Source organism: Salvelinus alpinus, chromosome 9, assembly GCF_045679555.1.
Source record: "Salvelinus alpinus chromosome 9, SLU_Salpinus.1, whole genome shotgun sequence".
Lineage (NCBI taxonomy): Eukaryota > Metazoa > Chordata > Actinopteri > Salmoniformes > Salmonidae > Salvelinus > Salvelinus alpinus.
In genome coordinates this window covers 924,485-941,891 of record NC_092094.1, presented here as the reverse complement: position 1 = coordinate 941,891, position 17,407 = coordinate 924,485, and the positions used below count along the sequence as shown (strand labels likewise).

General features: G+C 45.1%; 1 protein-coding gene across 1 annotated transcript in view; it reads right to left on the bottom strand.

Annotated features, from left to right (window-relative positions):
- The window catches only part of kif23 (kinesin family member 23), a gene marked incomplete in the record, with an annotated part of 69,986 nt that extends 58,573 nt beyond the window's left edge, over positions 1 to 11,413 (bottom strand). The window contains 9 exon segments of the mRNA XM_071415646.1: positions 465 to 577; positions 1,441 to 1,488; positions 3,719 to 3,889; positions 7,349 to 7,461; positions 7,633 to 7,769; positions 8,447 to 8,552; positions 10,220 to 10,348; positions 10,967 to 11,033; positions 11,250 to 11,413. Coding sequence (XP_071271747.1) covers positions 465 to 577; positions 1,441 to 1,488; positions 3,719 to 3,889; positions 7,349 to 7,461; positions 7,633 to 7,769; positions 8,447 to 8,552; positions 10,220 to 10,348; positions 10,967 to 11,033; positions 11,250 to 11,263 — 898 coding nt within the window.
- Between the last annotated feature and the right edge of the window lie 5,994 nt (positions 11,414 to 17,407).

Below are 17,407 nucleotides of genomic sequence, written 5' to 3'. Positions count from 1 at the left end.
TCAAACACCCAACCAACCTCTATTACCTACTGAAGAACATGATAGGGCCCGGGTCAAACACCCAACCAACCTCTTACCTACTCAGGAACATGATAGGGCCCGGGTCAAACACCCAACCAACCTCTTACCTACTCAGGAACATGATAGGGCCCGGGTCAAACACCCAACCAACCTCTTACCTACTCAGGAACATGATAGGGCCCGGGTCAAACACCCAACCAACCTCTATTACCTACTCAGGAACATGATAGGGCCCAGGTCAAACAGAGTGGATGGGTTGTGATAGTATGAAAATGTTACTTGGTCTCTGGGTGGCTGGGACGAGTAAAGCACTTTAAGAAAACAGTATTGCTGTAAAAAAAAGGGCTTTAATGGCGGCATAAATTGTGCAAACGGTCAGAATCGGGCTGCGCCCTTGAATAAAATGTAGTTACGTGTCTAGTGAAGGTTTGAGACAATCGTACCTCTCCAGAACACCTCAAAGGCCTCTTCTGTAGACTTAACTTCTACCTCGGTGCATCCGGCCACATACATGTTGTGGTTTTGGTCCTCTCTTAGGAGCTTAGACTGAGGCGCTCTACAGAGAGAGAGACAGAGAGTCAACTGACTGATATTGCTGAGCGAGCCTGGTACAACATCGGTTTGTGTCGTCTGGCCAACAACTATGGTCATTCGTAACAGAACAAACAGATCTGGGACCAGGCTAATGCTGTGTATTATGACAGCCACAGAAAGCATTAGACAGTCAAGACTAAAGCAACATAGAAAGACAAGCAACAGACCAAACAGAGCATTCAACATACCAAACAGAGCATTCAACATACCAAACAGAGCATTCAACATACCAAACAGAGCATTCAACATACCAAACATACCATTCAACATACTAAACAGAGCAACATACCATTCAACATACTAAACAGAGCAACATACCATTCAACATACCAAACAGAGCATTCAACATACCAAACAGAGCATTCAACATACCAAACAGAGCATTCAACATACCAAACAGAGCATTCAACATACCATTCAACATACCAAACATACCATTCAACATACTAAACAGAGCAACATACCAAACATACCATTCAACATACTAAACAGAGCAACATACCATTCAACATACTAAACAGAGCAACATACCATTCAACATACCAAACAGAGCATTCAACATACCAAACAGAGCATTCAACATACCAAACAGAGCATTCAACATACCAAACAGAGCATTCAACATACCAAACAGAGCATTCAAACAGAGCAACAAAACATTCAACATGATTAAATTAAGCACATCTGCTACTACAAAGTACAAGGAGCACAACAGACAATTCCATACAGCTAATGAACACTTCCTGGTTGCAACATTCAAGCTTCTGTATTAGGGTATATATATTATACATGTAGCTAAATGAGTATGCTCTATATGTGACATACATGAACTCCTGGTTGGGCTGCCTCTGAGGAGTACCTCCACCATTCCACCTAACAAAGTAAGGAACACAGGAACATTTTCATCTGACTGTAACAACGACTTTAATATGAAACTATACCTTACAGTAGCCAGTAGGACCAGGAGATAGCTACGACTCTGACGGGACCAGGAGATAGCTACGACTCTGACGGGACCAGGAGATAGCTACGACTCTGACGGGACCAGGAGATAGCTACGACTCTGACGGGACCAGGAGATAGCTACGACTCTGACGGGACCAGGAGATAGCTACGACTCTGACGGGACCAGGAGATAGCTACGACTCTGACGGGACCAGGAGATAGCTACGACTCTGATAGGACCAGGAGATAGCTACGACTCTGATCGGAAACTATACCTTACAGTAGCCAGTAGGACCAGGAGCTAGCTACTACTCTGATGGGACCAGGAGGTAGCTACTACTCTGATATGAAGCATTATCATACAGTGCCTTCAGAAAGTATTCATACCCCTCGACCTATCCACATTTTGTTGTGCTACAGCCTGAATTCCAAGTGGATGAAATAATTGATCTACACACAATACCCCATAATGACATCACAATACCCCATAATGACAAAGTTTAAAAAAAATATATATATATGTTTACAATAAAAATAAAAATAAATGAAATACAGAAATCTAATTTGCATAAGTATTCACACCCCTGAGTCAATACTTTGTAGAAGCACCTTTGGCGGCGATTACAGCTTTGAGTCATCTTGGGTATGTCTGTATCAGCTCTGAGTCGTCTGGATTTGGGGATTTCCTCCCATTATTCCTTGCAGATTTCTCAAGCTCTGTTAAGTCAGATGGGAAGCGGTGGTGAACAGCATTCTTCAAGTCTATCCACATATTTTAAATGAGATTCAAGTCTGTTCTTTGGCTGGGCCACTCAAGGACTTTCCAAATTCAATTGATTGGACATGATTTGGAAAGGCACTCCCCTGTCTATATAAGGTCCCACAGTTGACAGTGCATGTCGGAGGAAAAACCAAGCCATGAGGTCGAAGGAATTGTCCGCAGAGTACAGAGACAGGATTGTGTTGAGGCACAGATCTGGGGAAGGGTACCAAAACAAGAAGCTTTGTCACTCTGACAGAGCTCCATAGTTCTTCTGTGGAGATGGTTGTCCTTCTGGAAGGACAACCATCTCTGCAGCACTCCACCAATCAGGCCTTTATGGTAGTGTCCAGACGGAAGCCACTCAGTAAAAGGTAAACGACAGCCCGCTTGGAGTTTTCCAAAAGGCACCTAAAGGCCTCTGACAATGAGAAACAAGATTCTCTGGTCTGATTATTGAACTCTTCGACATGAATGCCAAATGTCACGTTTGAAGGAAACCTGGCACCATCCCTACGGTGAAGCATGGTGGTGGCAGCATCATGCTGTGGGGATGTTTTTCAGCAGCAGGGACTGGGAGACTAGTCAGGATCGAGGGAAAGTTGAACGGAGCAAAGTACTGAGAGATCCTTGATGAAAACCTGCTCCAGAACTCAGGTCCTCAGACTGGGGTGAAGGTTCACCTTCCAACAGGACAACGACCCTAAGCACACAGCCAAGACAATGCAGGAGTGGCTTCAGGACAAGTCTCTGAATGTCCTTGAGTGGCCCAGCCAGAGCCCGAACTTGAACCCGATCTAACATCTCTGGAGAGACCTGAAAATAGCTGTGCATCGACGCTCCCCATCCAACCTGACAGAGCTTGAGAGGATCTGCAGAGAAGAATGGGATTAACACCCCAAATACAGGTGTGCCAAGCTTGTAGTGTCATACCCAAGAAGTCTTGAGGCTGTAATCGCTTCCTAAGGTGCTTCATCAAAGTACCGAGTAAAGGGTCAGAATACTTATGTAAAATATGATAGCTGTATTTTATTTAACAAACATTTCTAAAAACTTGTTTTTGCTTTGTCATTATGGGGTATTGTGATGTCATTATGGGGTATTGTGATGTCATTATGGGGTATTGTGATGTCATTATGGGGTATTGTGTGTAGATTGATGAGGATTTTTAAAATCCATTTTAGTATAATGCTGTAACGTAATAAAATGTGGAAAAAGTGAAGGTGTCTGAATACACTCTATTTTAGGAATTAGCCTCATCTAGGGTTATTCTGAGAAATTAAATATGCTGAGGCAGGATTTTAATCCATCATTTCACTAGTTATGCTTGCCATATCTACAGACTGAAACATGAAAAATAAAAAACGATATCCATTCTATCTGCTGTAACTGTCGTACTTGGGTTTGATGGGGTCGTAGGGGGCTTCTTCCAGCAGATCATAGATATAGTTGTTGTAGATCTCGATGTAGGACACAAACACACTGTAGCTACTGTCCTCGTCCACCCCGTCCACCCTGCAGGCCTCCTCTGGGTTGATCATGTCTGTAAACTCTGGGTCCAGCCTCTGCCTGGAAACCAGGGGTTGGAACCAAAATTAAATCTGGAATCGTTCCGTTCTGAACAGAACCATAATTATTTTTTGTTCAACCGTTCCGACACACAAAATAAAGTTCTGAATTGGATCGAACACAAAAAAAAAAATACCAGTTTATATTGTGCCTTTGTTCCATTTTAAACCTCTGAAAGAATCATTTATTCACCTTCAGCTCAACATTAAATGACTTCACCAATCAGTGCGGATAGAGCAGCTTGCTATGGCGCGTGCAAAGCTGTATTTGTTTACATGGGCGATAGACAGGTGTAGAACGTGAGACGCGACATTTTGCGGGTGGGGAGAGAGCAAGTGAGGGTAGCGGAGGAGGCTTGAAGCACTGGGCATCTTGTTATGACATCATTATCTGAATTAGTCCCACAGAATTATACCTAAGAGGAGCGTCTTCTATGGAGGAACGTTGAATGTCTGAACTTCCTGGAGTTCACTTAATGATGGACCAGAGCTAGCTAGCTAACAAGCGGCACCAGGATTAAAAAACAAATCTTAAACTTCTTGTAGTTAATAAATCCAACGTGAAACATGATAACTATAATATCCTTAAATAGCATTGGAAAAGTTACTCCATTCTTCTCTTATAAATTGTTTTCCCCTAACGTCAGTTCAGTAGACTGTGCCCCGGGGGGGGAGGGGCTACAGTAGGCTGTGCTCCAGGGGGGGGAGGAGCTACATTAGGCTGTGCTCCGGAGGGGCTACATTAGGCTGTGCTCCAGAGGGGGAGGGGCTACAGTAGGCTGTGCTCCGGAGGGGCTACAGTAGGCTGTGCTCCGGAGGGGCTACAGTAGGCTGTGCTCCGGAGGGGCTACAGTAGGCTGTGCTCCGGAGGGGCTACAGTAGGCTGTGCTCCGGAGGGGGAGGGGCTACAGTAGGCTGTGCTCCGGAGGGGGAGGGGCTACAGTAGGCTGTGCTCCGGAGGGGGAGGGGCCACAGTAGGCTGTGCTCCAGAGGGGCTACATTAGGCTGTGCTCCAGAGGGGGAGGGGCTACAGTAGGATGTGCTCTGGAGGGGGAGGGGCTACAGTAGGCTGTGCTCCGGAGGGGGAGGGGCTACAGTAGGATGTGCTCCGGAGGGGGAGGGGCTACAGTAGGCTGTGCTCCGGAGGGGGAGGGGCTACAGTAGGCTGTGCTCCGGAGGGGGAGGGGCTACAGTAGGCTGTGCTCCGGAGGGGGAGGGGCTACAGTCGGATGTGCTCCGGAGGGGAAGGGGCTACAGTAGGCTGTGCTCCGGAGGGGGAGGGGCTACAGTAGGCTGTGCTCCGGAGGGGGAGGGGCTACAGTAGGCTGTGCTCCGGAGGGGGAGGGGCTACAGTCGGATGTGCTCCGGAGGGGCTACAGTCGGATGTGCTCCGGAGGGGGAGGGGCTACAGTAGGTTGTGCTCCGGAGGGGGAGGGGCTACAGTAGGCTGTGCTCCGGAGGGGGAGGGGCTACAGTAGGCTGTGCTCCGGAGGGGGAGGGGCTACAGTAGGATGTGCTCCAGAGGGGGAGGGGCTACAGTAGGTTGTGCTCCGGAGGGGGAGGGGCTACAGTAGGCTGTGCTCCGGAGGGGGAGGGGCTACAGTAGGCTGTGCTCCGGAGGGGCTACAGTAGGCTGTGCTCCGGAGGGGCTACAGTAGGCTGTGCTCCGGAGGGGCTACAGTAGGCTGTGCTCCGGAGGGGGAGGGGCTACAGTAGGCTGTGCTCCGGAGGGGGAGGGGCTACAGTAGGCTGTGCTCCGGAGGGGGAGGGGCCACAGTAGGCTGTGCTCCAGAGGGGCTACATTAGGCTGTGCTCCAGAGGGGGAGGGGCTACAGTAGGATGTGCTCTGGAGGGGGAGGGGCTACAGTAGGCTGTGCTCCGGAGGGGGAGGGGCTACAGTAGGATGTGCTCCGGAGGGGGAGGGGCTACAGTAGGCTGTGCTCCGGAGGGGGAGGGGCTACAGTAGGCTGTGCTCCGGAGGGGGAGGGGCTACAGTAGGCTGTGCTCCGGAGGGGGAGGGGCTACAGTCGGATGTGCTCCGGAGGGGGAGGGGCTACAGTAGGCTGTGCTCCGGAGGGGGGAGGGGCTACAGTAGGCTGTGCTCCGGAGGGGGAGGGGCTACAGTAGGCTGTGCTCCGGAGGGGGAGGGGCTACAGTCGGATGTGCTCCGGAGGGGCTACAGTCGGATGTGCTCCGGAGGGGGAGGGGCTACAGTAGGTTGTGCTCCGGAGGGGGAGGGGCTACAGTAGGCTGTGCTCCGGAGGGGGAGGGGCTACAGTAGGCTGTGCTCCGGAGGGGGAGGGGCTACAGTAGGATGTGCTCCAGAGGGGGAGGGGCTACAGTAGGTTGTGCTCCGGAGGGGGAGGGGCTACAGTAGGCTGTGCTCCGGAGGGGGAGGGGCTACAGTAGGCTGTGCTCCGGAGGGGGAGGGGCTACATTAGGCTGTGCTCCAGAGGGGCTACAGTAGGCTGTGCTCCGGAGGGGGAGGGGCTACAGTAGGCTGTGCTCCAGAGGGGGAGGGGCTACAGTAGGCTGTGCTCCGGAGGGGGAGGGGCTACAGTAGGTTGTGCTCCGGAGGGGGAGGGGCTACAGTAGGCTGTGCTCCAGAGGGGGAGGGGCGGGTAGCCTACACACCCCCTGGTAAAGATCCAGCTGGCAGGCAGACACTGGAACAAGTTCCTGAGTGACAGAGAGAGGACTTTCCATAGAGACTTTGTTGCGTTTTTGTGGGACTGGAAAAAAATGCCCAGAACACAAAATAATGTTATGAAGTTCCCATGCTTTTAAAATAACAGTTCTGTTCTGGAACAGTATAGATCACTTCTGTCTCCGGTTCAGATTCCTCTAAAAATGTAACTTTCTAGTTCCCTGAACCGGTTCCAACCGCTGGTGAAAACACCACAGACACATTTTTTACCATACAGTATTGCACAATGGATATCTCTGGATCCACCCAGCCTCTGCCTGGAAACACTAGACAGACACATTCAGTTTACCATACAGTATTACCAGGGCATAAAATGTACTTTCTGTTCCACAGGCCACTGTGATATTTAACCAGTCAGAATCTACCAGCCACTGTGATATTTAACCAGTCAAAATCTACCAGCCACTGTGATATTTAACCAGTCAAAATCTACCAGCCACTGTGATATTTAACCAGTCAGAATCTACCAGCCACTGTGATATTTAACCAGTCAAAATCTACCAGCCACTGTGATATTTAACCAGTCAAAATCTACCAGCCACTGTGATATTTAACCAGTCAAAATCTACCAGCCACTGTGATATTTAACCAGTCAAAATCTACCAGCCACTGTGATATTTAATATAATTAATAATTAATTAAACACATTCCATTGACATACAGTATTACAATCACACAGGGAAAATATGTTTGAGGATCATCGATATAAAGACAGATTGAGTTTCAGGCTTCCTCGTTATAACAGAACCTCACCTGGAGGGTGTTTTAGGGACAACAGTTGGCTGGTTTTCCCTCTTCTGTCGCTCCAACAGAGCATCCACCTGAGTCTGGACCTCCACACCATTCTTATCATCGGTCTTTAACACCTGCACATCACAGTGGAATTAAATACTGTCCCATTCAATATGGATCCAAGCTGGGAGATTTCTCTAACCAAGTCTCAAGATCATTTAAACACATGGTATGTATTATGGACTTTAGACCAGCTTTGAAGACGAAAACGTAAATAAAATCCAAATGTTTCTTATTTCTCTTACGAATCGTTTGGCCTGGTATGGGCCGATGCTGTTGAAGATCATGTCTAGGGAGCGGGGCAGGAGGCCTCCCTGTCCTGGAGCCCCAGTCATAGTGAAGGTCTTCCCACTGCCCGTCACCCCATAGGTAAACAGCAGACCTGGAGGAGGAAAAGAATAGACACCCTGATTAACAGACATCCAACACGAGACGGCAAGACATTCCAGGGTCGTACATACATTAGTGAACACCGTAGCAAAACATTTTGCAATGACAGCGAGCAACAATGACAACAAGCTGCCAAGTGGAGAATCTTAGAGTGGCTCGTTTCATCTCGTTGTTGATACCATGTCTTGTTTTGAGGTGTTGACTGATGTCATGTCTATGCTAATATGGCTAAAATTAGCTATCTAGATAACCAACAACTATAACGATGTACTGAGACAAGTGCTCATTGTGCAAATGTATTTGTTTTCAATAAACATTGGAGACAAATTATAGTTTACATGTTGTCAGTCTCAGCCAACCCAGTCTGTTTTACCATAGTTGAGGTTTTGTTGCTAAACAATCCGTCTAGAACTCATGTACGCAGTTCACCTCCATTAACATACCAATACAGGGTACAAGTCAAGTCATGAAAGAGAGAGAAATACAGACACACTTGAATGCATCCTCAGGTTTTATTGACCCTGACCTTGTAATAACATTCCACTGTATAAAACTGCAGGGGCCTGTTTATCTTCCTGTCAAACAGCAGCTGAAGAGTGGCGAGCCTCTGATCACAGATGACCAGCTGTTGGCAACAGAACAGAAGATGAACCGGGTTTTTTCCCTTACCATTTTTACTGTGAATGAGGTCATCAACGAGGGGCTTGGCAACATCCTGAAACAATTCCATCTGGGACGTCTTGATGCAGAACACCTTCTTGAAGGAGTACTGCGTCTGTCAAAGCAAAGTGGCTGTTAGAGATTTGGGCGATAGCCTTCTGTCTGATCCTACTACACATACAGCACCTTGTTAAGCGTCAATGACAGACATGAAAAACAGGGTAACAGTGTCTGCAGAAAGTATCCATACCCCTTGACTTATTCCATATTTTGTTGTGTTACAGCCTGAAATCAAACTGGACTAAATATATTTTCCCACACAAAACTCCATGATGACAAAGTGAAAACATGTTGAGAATATTTTGCAAATACATTGAAAATTAAATACAGAAAACTAATTTACATAAGTATTCACACCCCTGAGTCAATACATGCTAGAATCACCTTTGGCAGCGATTACAGCTGTGAGTCTTTCTGGGTAAATCTCAAAGAGCTTTGCACACTTGGGTTGTACAATACATGCAATCCAGGTGTGCAAAAATCTACAAGCTCGGGTCAAGTTGGTTGTTGATCATTGAAATACATAACCATGGTAGAACTTCGTTAGTGTGCACAGTTCCTAAGTCACTTCAATGCACCTTTATGACTCAAAGAGTCTTCAATTTAGCTCTGCCAGCTGTGCAGATGAGGAACCAGAACAAGCACATACGTAGTTTTGTTTACAACACAACCCTGCATCTCCACCATTTTTTACACTATAAAACTCAATCTGGGTCCGGTAGGCATCATTTGAAAGCATGTTGTATTGCCAATATGACTAGCTAAATTATGAAATATGATCTTAGTGTTGTCTTTCACAATGCAATTGAGGGAAAGCGATAATTGTGGTGTGTATAGAAAGGAGTCCTTCAGGTGTGTGGGACGCGGCAGCTGTTTGACATCAAAGCAGTATTTATTATATTCCTCAACGTCTCATCTTTCAAAATACATAAAGTCTTGTTAATTTTCCAGCATTTCCCTCAGACAACAAAACATTTTGCTAAAGTTGCCAAATTAGCGGGAGGGATGGGACGGCTGTCAGACAAAACAAGTACAAATCTAATTATTTTGCCAACATACACATATCTACCAGATGTTATTGTGGGTGTAGAGAAATGCTTGTGTTCCTATCTCCAACAGTGCAGTAATATCTAACCATTCACAACAATATACACACATTTAAAGTAAAATGGAATTAAGAAATATATAAATATTAGGACGAGCAGTATGTAAACATTATTAAAGTGACAGCAACCTAAAACGCAGAGCCAGAGCTCTGTCGTCATGCATAGCGTGTTACTGTACAGCCACTGCATTCCAATTTAAGCATTAATCAGTGCCCAAATATGCCACGTACAACCCGTATATGGGTAAGGGTGTAAAGGGTTAACCAGTGCCCAAATATGCCATGTACAACCCGTATATGGGTACAGGTGTAAAGGGTTAACCAGTGCCCAAATATGCGATGTACAACCCGTATATGGGTACGGGTGTAAAGGGTTAACCAGTGCCCAAATATGCCATGTACAACCCGTATATGGGTACGGGTGTAAAGGGTTAACCAGTGCCCAAATATGCCATGTACAACCCGTATATGGGTACGGGTGTAAAGGGTTAATAAGCACTCCTACATTCTTAGGGTGTCTGTCAACTCATGCTTTCAGTTTCTTCTTCAGCAGCAGAGGAAAAAGCAAAGATTTCACAAATACATGTCACACAGAGGTTTCAGACAGACAGACATACCTCCTTGAACTCTCCATTCCTGTTGGCTTTGAGTCCGTCAGGAGCGTGTAGCTGGATGGTGGTGTTGCTGATCACCTCAATACAACACTCCTCATCCTCCACTCCAAGAGGTCTCACACGACAGTAAACCTGAGACAGCACCAAAACAATAACTACAGCTAACACAATGTGATGAACCTCAGACTGGTCCTGGGGGAGTGGCCTGAGGTCCCCCAACTCTTTCTCTCGTAGTGCATAAAGTCTGAGTTCCAAATAGCAACATATTCCCTATTTAGTGCACTAATTCTGACCTATATAGTACACTCGTTTTGACTAGGAAGCATAGGGCTCTGGTCAAAAGGAGTGCACTATGTTGCTAATTGGTTGCCATTTGGGACACACTTTATCCAACACTTACAGACATGGTTTTCATTGGCTTAAGGTGGCTGAATCATATAGCTGGCCAATTTCCTAATTAGATTAATTCCATGGACACAAGTTCAATGTGATGATGAAGCCAGATCAGGTCCCCAACCCACCTGTCTCCAGATATACAATACATGAATGTGGCTCTGCTGTAACTTGATCATAGAACTTGAGTAACTCATATATATATAACTATGTTTGCAAATGCATTAAGTTAAGTTATTCTTGCCATGCAAGAGAATTGAGGAAACAATGAACCCAAATCCGAGTTTAACGCAGTGGCAGATACATTTTTCAAAATGTGCTGACTAGTTAGTAAGGAATGTTCTGTCGTTTACTTACACCAACTGGATCTTTCTGGTTGCTGGATGGCTTCTTCGGAACAGGTCTACGGGGGGTTTTAGGCTTCCTAAACAATCAAATGAAAACCCCAAAACAGGTAACCATGTTAGCAAGTTAGCGACTAGCCAATTTAGCCTTAGTTGACCTAGTTGGCTAGAATTAGCAAACTAACGACAACTTGACGACGTTAGATTACGAAACTAGCTGGCTAAAGATATTGGTTATTAGCAAATCACTTTAATAATAAATCATTTTTTATTGAAATCGTAACATTTCTACTCACATCGGTCGTATCATGGTGAATTGTTATCGTTTGATTTTCTTTCAACTCGTCCTTCTCGCTTCCTGCTCCTCCAGTTCGAACGTTCCCTCCACTCACCTCGCGGACTAAATATTTTTCAAATTCAACCAATCAGCGGAGACTGAACCAACGGAAGTTCCTCCCAACTATTTCTGGTAAACGAAAAAAGTGCGGAACTTCCAAATAAAAGCCATTTATACAACACTGCCGCCTACTGGGTAGAAGCTGTAACTCACAGAGAAGTTACTAAACACGTGTGGTGTAATAAGCTATGTCGATCTGTGTGGTTGATTCCAATTTTGTTCCTATATTAAAGTGATAGTTACCAAAAAGTGTGTATGTTTTGTATTCGTGTTGAGATAAGTCCATTTCATCAGTCACAAATTAATTGGAAGGTCTAATTTTCAGTGGTGGAAAGTATTTAAGTAAAAAATACTTTAAAGTACTACTTAAGTCGTTTTTCTGGGTATCTGTACTTTATTTTACTATTTATATTTTTGACAACTTTTACTTCACTACATTCCTAAAACAAATATTGTACTTTTTACTCCATACATTTTCCCTGACACCCAAAGTACTCATTACATTTGGAATGCTTAACAGGACAGGAACATGGTTCAATTCATCCCTGGTCATCCCTACTGCCTCTGATGCGGCAGACTCACTAAACACACATGCTTCATTTTTAAATTAGGTGTTGGAGTGTGTCCTTGACTATCCATAAATAAAAAAACAAGAAAATTGTGCTGTTTGGATTGCCTACTTAAGTATATTTTTGCAATTACTTTTACTTTTGATACTTAAGTATACTTAAAACCAAATAGTTTTAGACTTTTACTCAAGTAGTATTTTACTGGGTAACTTTTACTTGAGTCATTTTCTATTAAAGGTATCTTTATTTTTACTCATGTATGACAACTGGGTACTTTTTCCACAACTGCTAATTTCCATAAATAATGTCAAATAAATGTTTATTCGTCACATGCTTCGTAAACAACAGGTGTAACAGTGAAATGCTTACGAGCCCTTCACAACAATGTAGAGAGAAATAAAATAGAGAAAAGTAAAACACGTAATAATAAATACACAATGAGTAACGAATGATAACACGGGGTACCAGTACCGAGTCGATGTGCAGGGGTACGAGTTAATGAGGTAGATACAGTGGGGAGAACAAGTATTTGATACACTGCCGATTTTGCAGGTTTTCCTACTTACAAAGCATGTAGAGGTCTGTCATTTTTATCATAGGTACACTTCAACTGTGAGAGACGGAATCTAAAACAAAAATCCAGAAAATCACATTGTATGATTTTTAAGTAATTAATTTGCATTTTATTGCATGACATAAGTATTTGATCACCTACCAACCAGTAAGAATTCCGGCTCTCACAGACCTGTTAGTTTTTCTTTAAGAAGCCCTCCTGTTCTCCACTCATTACCTGTATTAACTGCACCTGTTTGAACTCGTTACCTGTATAAAAGACACCTGTCCACACACTCAATCAAACAGACTCCAACCTCTCCACAATGGCCAAGACCAGAGAGCTGTGTAAGGACATCAGGGATAAATTGTAGACCTGTACAAGGCTGGGATGGGCTACAGGACAATAGCCAAGCAGCTTGGTGAGAAGGCAACAACTGTTGGCACAATTATTAGAAAATGGAAGAAGTTCAAGATGACGGTCAATCACCCTCGGTCTGGGGCTCCATGCAAGATCTCACCTCGTGGGGCATCAATGATCATGAGGAATGTGAGGGATCAGCCCAGAACTACACGGCAGGACCTGGTCAATGACCTGAAGAGAGCTGGGACCACAGTCTCAAAGAAAACCATTAGTAACACACTACGCCGTCATGGATTAAAATCCTGCAGCGCACGCAAGGTCCCCCTGCTCAAGCCAGCGCATGTCCAGGCCCGTCTGAAGTTTGCCAATGACCATCTGGATGATCCAGAGGAGGAATGGGAGAAGGTCATGTGGTCTGATGAGACAAAAATAGAGCTTTTTGCTCTAAACTCCACTCGCCGTGTTTGGAGGAATAGAAGGATGAGTACAACCCCAAGAACACCATCCCAACCGTGAAGCATGGAGGTGGAAACATCATTCTTTGGGGATGCTTTTCTGCAAAGGGGACAGGACGACTGCACCGTATTGAGGGGAGGATGGACGGGGCCATGTATCGCGAGATCTTGACCAACAACCTCCTTCCCTCAGTAAGAGCATTGAAGATGGGTCGTGGCTGGGTCTTCCAGCATGACAACGACCCGAAACACACAGCCAGGGCAACTAAGGAGTGGCTCCGTAAGAAGCATCTCAAGGTCCTGGAGTGGCCTAGCCAGTCTCCAGACCTGAACCCAATAGAAAATCTTTGGAGGGGGCCGAAAGTCCGTATTGCCCAGCGACAGCCCCGAAACCTGAAGGATCTGGAGAAGGTCTGTATGGAGGAGTGGGCCAAAATCCCTGCTGCAGTGTGTGCAAACCTGGTCAAGAACTACAGGAAACGTATGATCTCTGTAATTGCAAACTAAGGTTTCTGTACCAAATATTCAGTTCTGCTTTTCTGATGTATCAAATACTTATGTCATGCAATAAAATGCAAATTAATTACTTAAAAATCCTACAATGTGATTTTCTGGATTTTTGTTTTAGATTCCTTCTCTCACAGTTGAAGTGTACCTATGATAAAAATTACAGACCTCTACATGCTTTGTAAGTAGGAAAACCTGCAAAATCGTCAGTGTATCAAATACTTGTTCTCCCCACTGTATGTACATATAACGAGGAATTATTTCATTCTGTGCCTGTATTTTCCATTCATTTAGAGTTGAGGCATCGGATATCATATCCTACATCTGTATTGGACAGATGTTGAAAAGCATCTGCCAAAAACACCTGACAAACTGTTTTGTGTTGAATAAGAGTGATTTGTTTTTCATTGCTGATTGTTTCATTTCTGCATCCAGCATACACAGTCAGAAATGAAACAGGCTAAGAAGGCTCCTTCTGAGGCATCTCAATCAAAGCAGAAGTCAAGGTAGAGGAATGGAGAAACCTCCCCGTTGCCTGCTGCACTGCTGCTTGGATTCCACCTTGCGATCTGTTCCCCATCTGCCCTGGCCTGTCTCTCCCGGTCTGGTACAGGTACCCCCGCCACACTCCCCCTCTCTGTTCACCGTCTGTCCTGGCCTGTCTCCCCCTGTATGGTACAGGTACCTCCACCACACTCCCCCCTCTCTCCCGAGCTTTCGCTCGCCTCCAGCACACTGTTGGGGCGAGGGACTCTGAACTTACAATGGCTAGCCCCAAGTCGTTATATTTTTTTCTTGTGTTTTATGCTATTTGCCTCATGACTCCTGCATGCTTTGTTGACTATGAACTTGCTTTTTTAGCCAACCGTGGGAAAGACTATGTTTGTTCCCACACTCGGGATTCTGACTCTATTGGTTACACAGACTTTTGCCCTTCCATCCTATTCTAACCACCTCTCGCCGGCTTTGTATTCATGTTACCTGATGAAATTGCTGTACAATATGATCTTGTTGCCATCTGATGCACATTCAAATGTCATAAATCAGCACTGCAGTGCTCTCCCTGTCCTCTGCCGTGCCTTGATTGTATTACTGCTGATGATATCTGGAAATGTGCCTGTACACCCTGGCCCATCTACTGTTGCTAGCCCCAATTCTTGTGCTCTGATATGATATCTGCTTCACTGATTTCTGCTCTCGTAAAAGCCTGGGTTTTCTACATGTTAACACTAGAAGCTTATTATCTAAAATGTATCAATTGAAAGTGTGGGTTCACAGCTCCAATCCAGATGTGTTGGTCCTTACTGAGACGTGGTTAAGGAAGAGTGTTTTGAACACGGTTAGGACATCTGTGCATGACAAGTAATTTTTCCAACAATTGTTTACAGACAGATTATTTCACTTATAATTCACTGTATCACAATTCCAGTGGGTCAGAAGTTTACAGACACTAAGTTTACTGTGCCTTTAAACAGCTTGGAAAATTCCAGAAAATGATGTCATGGCTTTAGAAGCTTCTGATAGGCGAATTGACATCATTTGAGTCAATTGGAGGTGTACCTGTGGATGTATTTCAAGGCCTACCTTCAAACTCAGTGCCTCTTTGCTTGACATCTTTGGAAAATCAAAAGAAATCAGCCAAGACCTCAGAAAAACATTGTAGACCTCCACAAGTCTGGTTCATCCTTGGGAGCAATTTCCAAACGCCTGAAGGTACCACGGTCATCTGTACAAACAATAATACGTAAGTATAAACACCATGGGACCACGCAGCCGTCATACCGCTCAGGAAGGAGATGCGTTCTGTCTCCTAGAGATGAACGTACTTTGGTGCGAAAAGTGCATATCAATCCCAGAACAACAGTAAAGGACCTTGTGAAGATGCTGGAGGAAACGGGTACAAAAGTATCTATATCCACAATAAAAGGAGTCCTATATCGACATAACCTGAAAGGCCGCTCAGCAAGGAAGAAGCCACTGCTCCAAAACCGCCATAAAAAAGACAGACTACGGTTTGCAACTGCACATGGGGACAAAGATCGTACTCTTTGGAGAAATGTCCTCTGGTCTGATGAAACAAATATATAACTGTTTGGCCATAATGACCATCGTTATGTTTGAAGGAAAAGGGGGATGCTTGCAAGCAGAAGAACACCATCCCAACCGTGAAGCACGAGGGTGGCAGCATCATGTTGTGGGGGTGCTTTGCTGCAGGAGGGACTGGTGCACTTCACAAAATAGATGGCATCATGAGGGAGGAACATTTGGATGGATATATTGAAGCATCATCTCAAGACATCAGTCAGGAAGTTAAAGCTTGGTCACAAATGGGTCTTCCAAATGGACAATGGTCCCCAAGCATACTTCCAAAGTTGTGGCAAAATGGCTTAAGGACAACAAAGTCAAGGTATTGGAGTGGCCATCACAATCATATAGAAAATGTTTGGGCAGAACTGAAAAAGCATGTGCGAGCAAGGAGGCCTACAAACCTGACTCAGTTACACAAGCTCTGTCAGGAGGAAAGGGCCAAAATTCACCCAACTTATTGTGGGAAGCTTGTAGAAGGATCCCCAAAATGTTTGACCCAAGTTAAACAATTTAAAGGCAATTCTACCAAATACTAATTGAGTGTATGTAAACTTCTGACCCACTGGGAATGTGATGAAAGAAATAAAAGCTGAAATGAATCATTCTCTTTACTATTATTCTGACATTTCACATTCTTAAAATAAAGTGGTGATCCTAACTGACCTAAGACTGGGAATTTTTACTCTGATTAAATGTCAGGAATTGTGGAAAAACGGAGTTTAAATGTATTTGGCTAAGGTGTATGTAAACTTCTGACTTCAACTGTATGTCCGTGACATGTTGTATTAATATTCCTTTTGTAAATGTTGTATAGGCAACATCCACATCGAGCTAAAGGCTAGAGCTGCTGCTTTCAAGGAGCGGGACACTAATGCGGACACTTATAAGAAATCCCGCTATGCCCTCAGATGAACCATGAACCAAGCAAAGCGTCAATACAGGATTAAGATTGAATCCTACTACACCGGCTCTGACGCACGTTGGATGTGGCAGGGCTTGAAAACTATTACGGACTACAAAGGGAAACCCAGATACGAGCTGCCCAGTGACGCAAGCCTACCAGAGGAGCTAAATGCCTTTTATGCTCGCTTCAAGGCAAGCAACACTGAAGCATGCACGAGAGCACCAGCTGTTCTGGATGACTTTGTGATACCGCTCTCAGTTGCCGATGTGAGCAAGACCTTTGAACAGATCAACATTCACAAAGCCCCGGGGCCAGATGGATTACCAGGACGTGTACTCAAAGCATGCGCGGACCAACTGTCAAGTGTCTTCACTGACGTTTTCAACTTCTCCCTGACTGAGTCTGTAATACCTACATGTTTCAAGCAGACCACCACTGCTGTTACTCGCTGTTTATTATCTATATCTATCAGTCCCTTCACCCCTACCTACATGTACAAATGACCTCTAACCTGTACCCCCTGTATATAGCCTCCACACTGACTCGGTACCGGTACCCCCTGTATATAGCCTCCACACTGACTCGGTGCCGGTACCCCCTGTTTACAGCCTCCACACT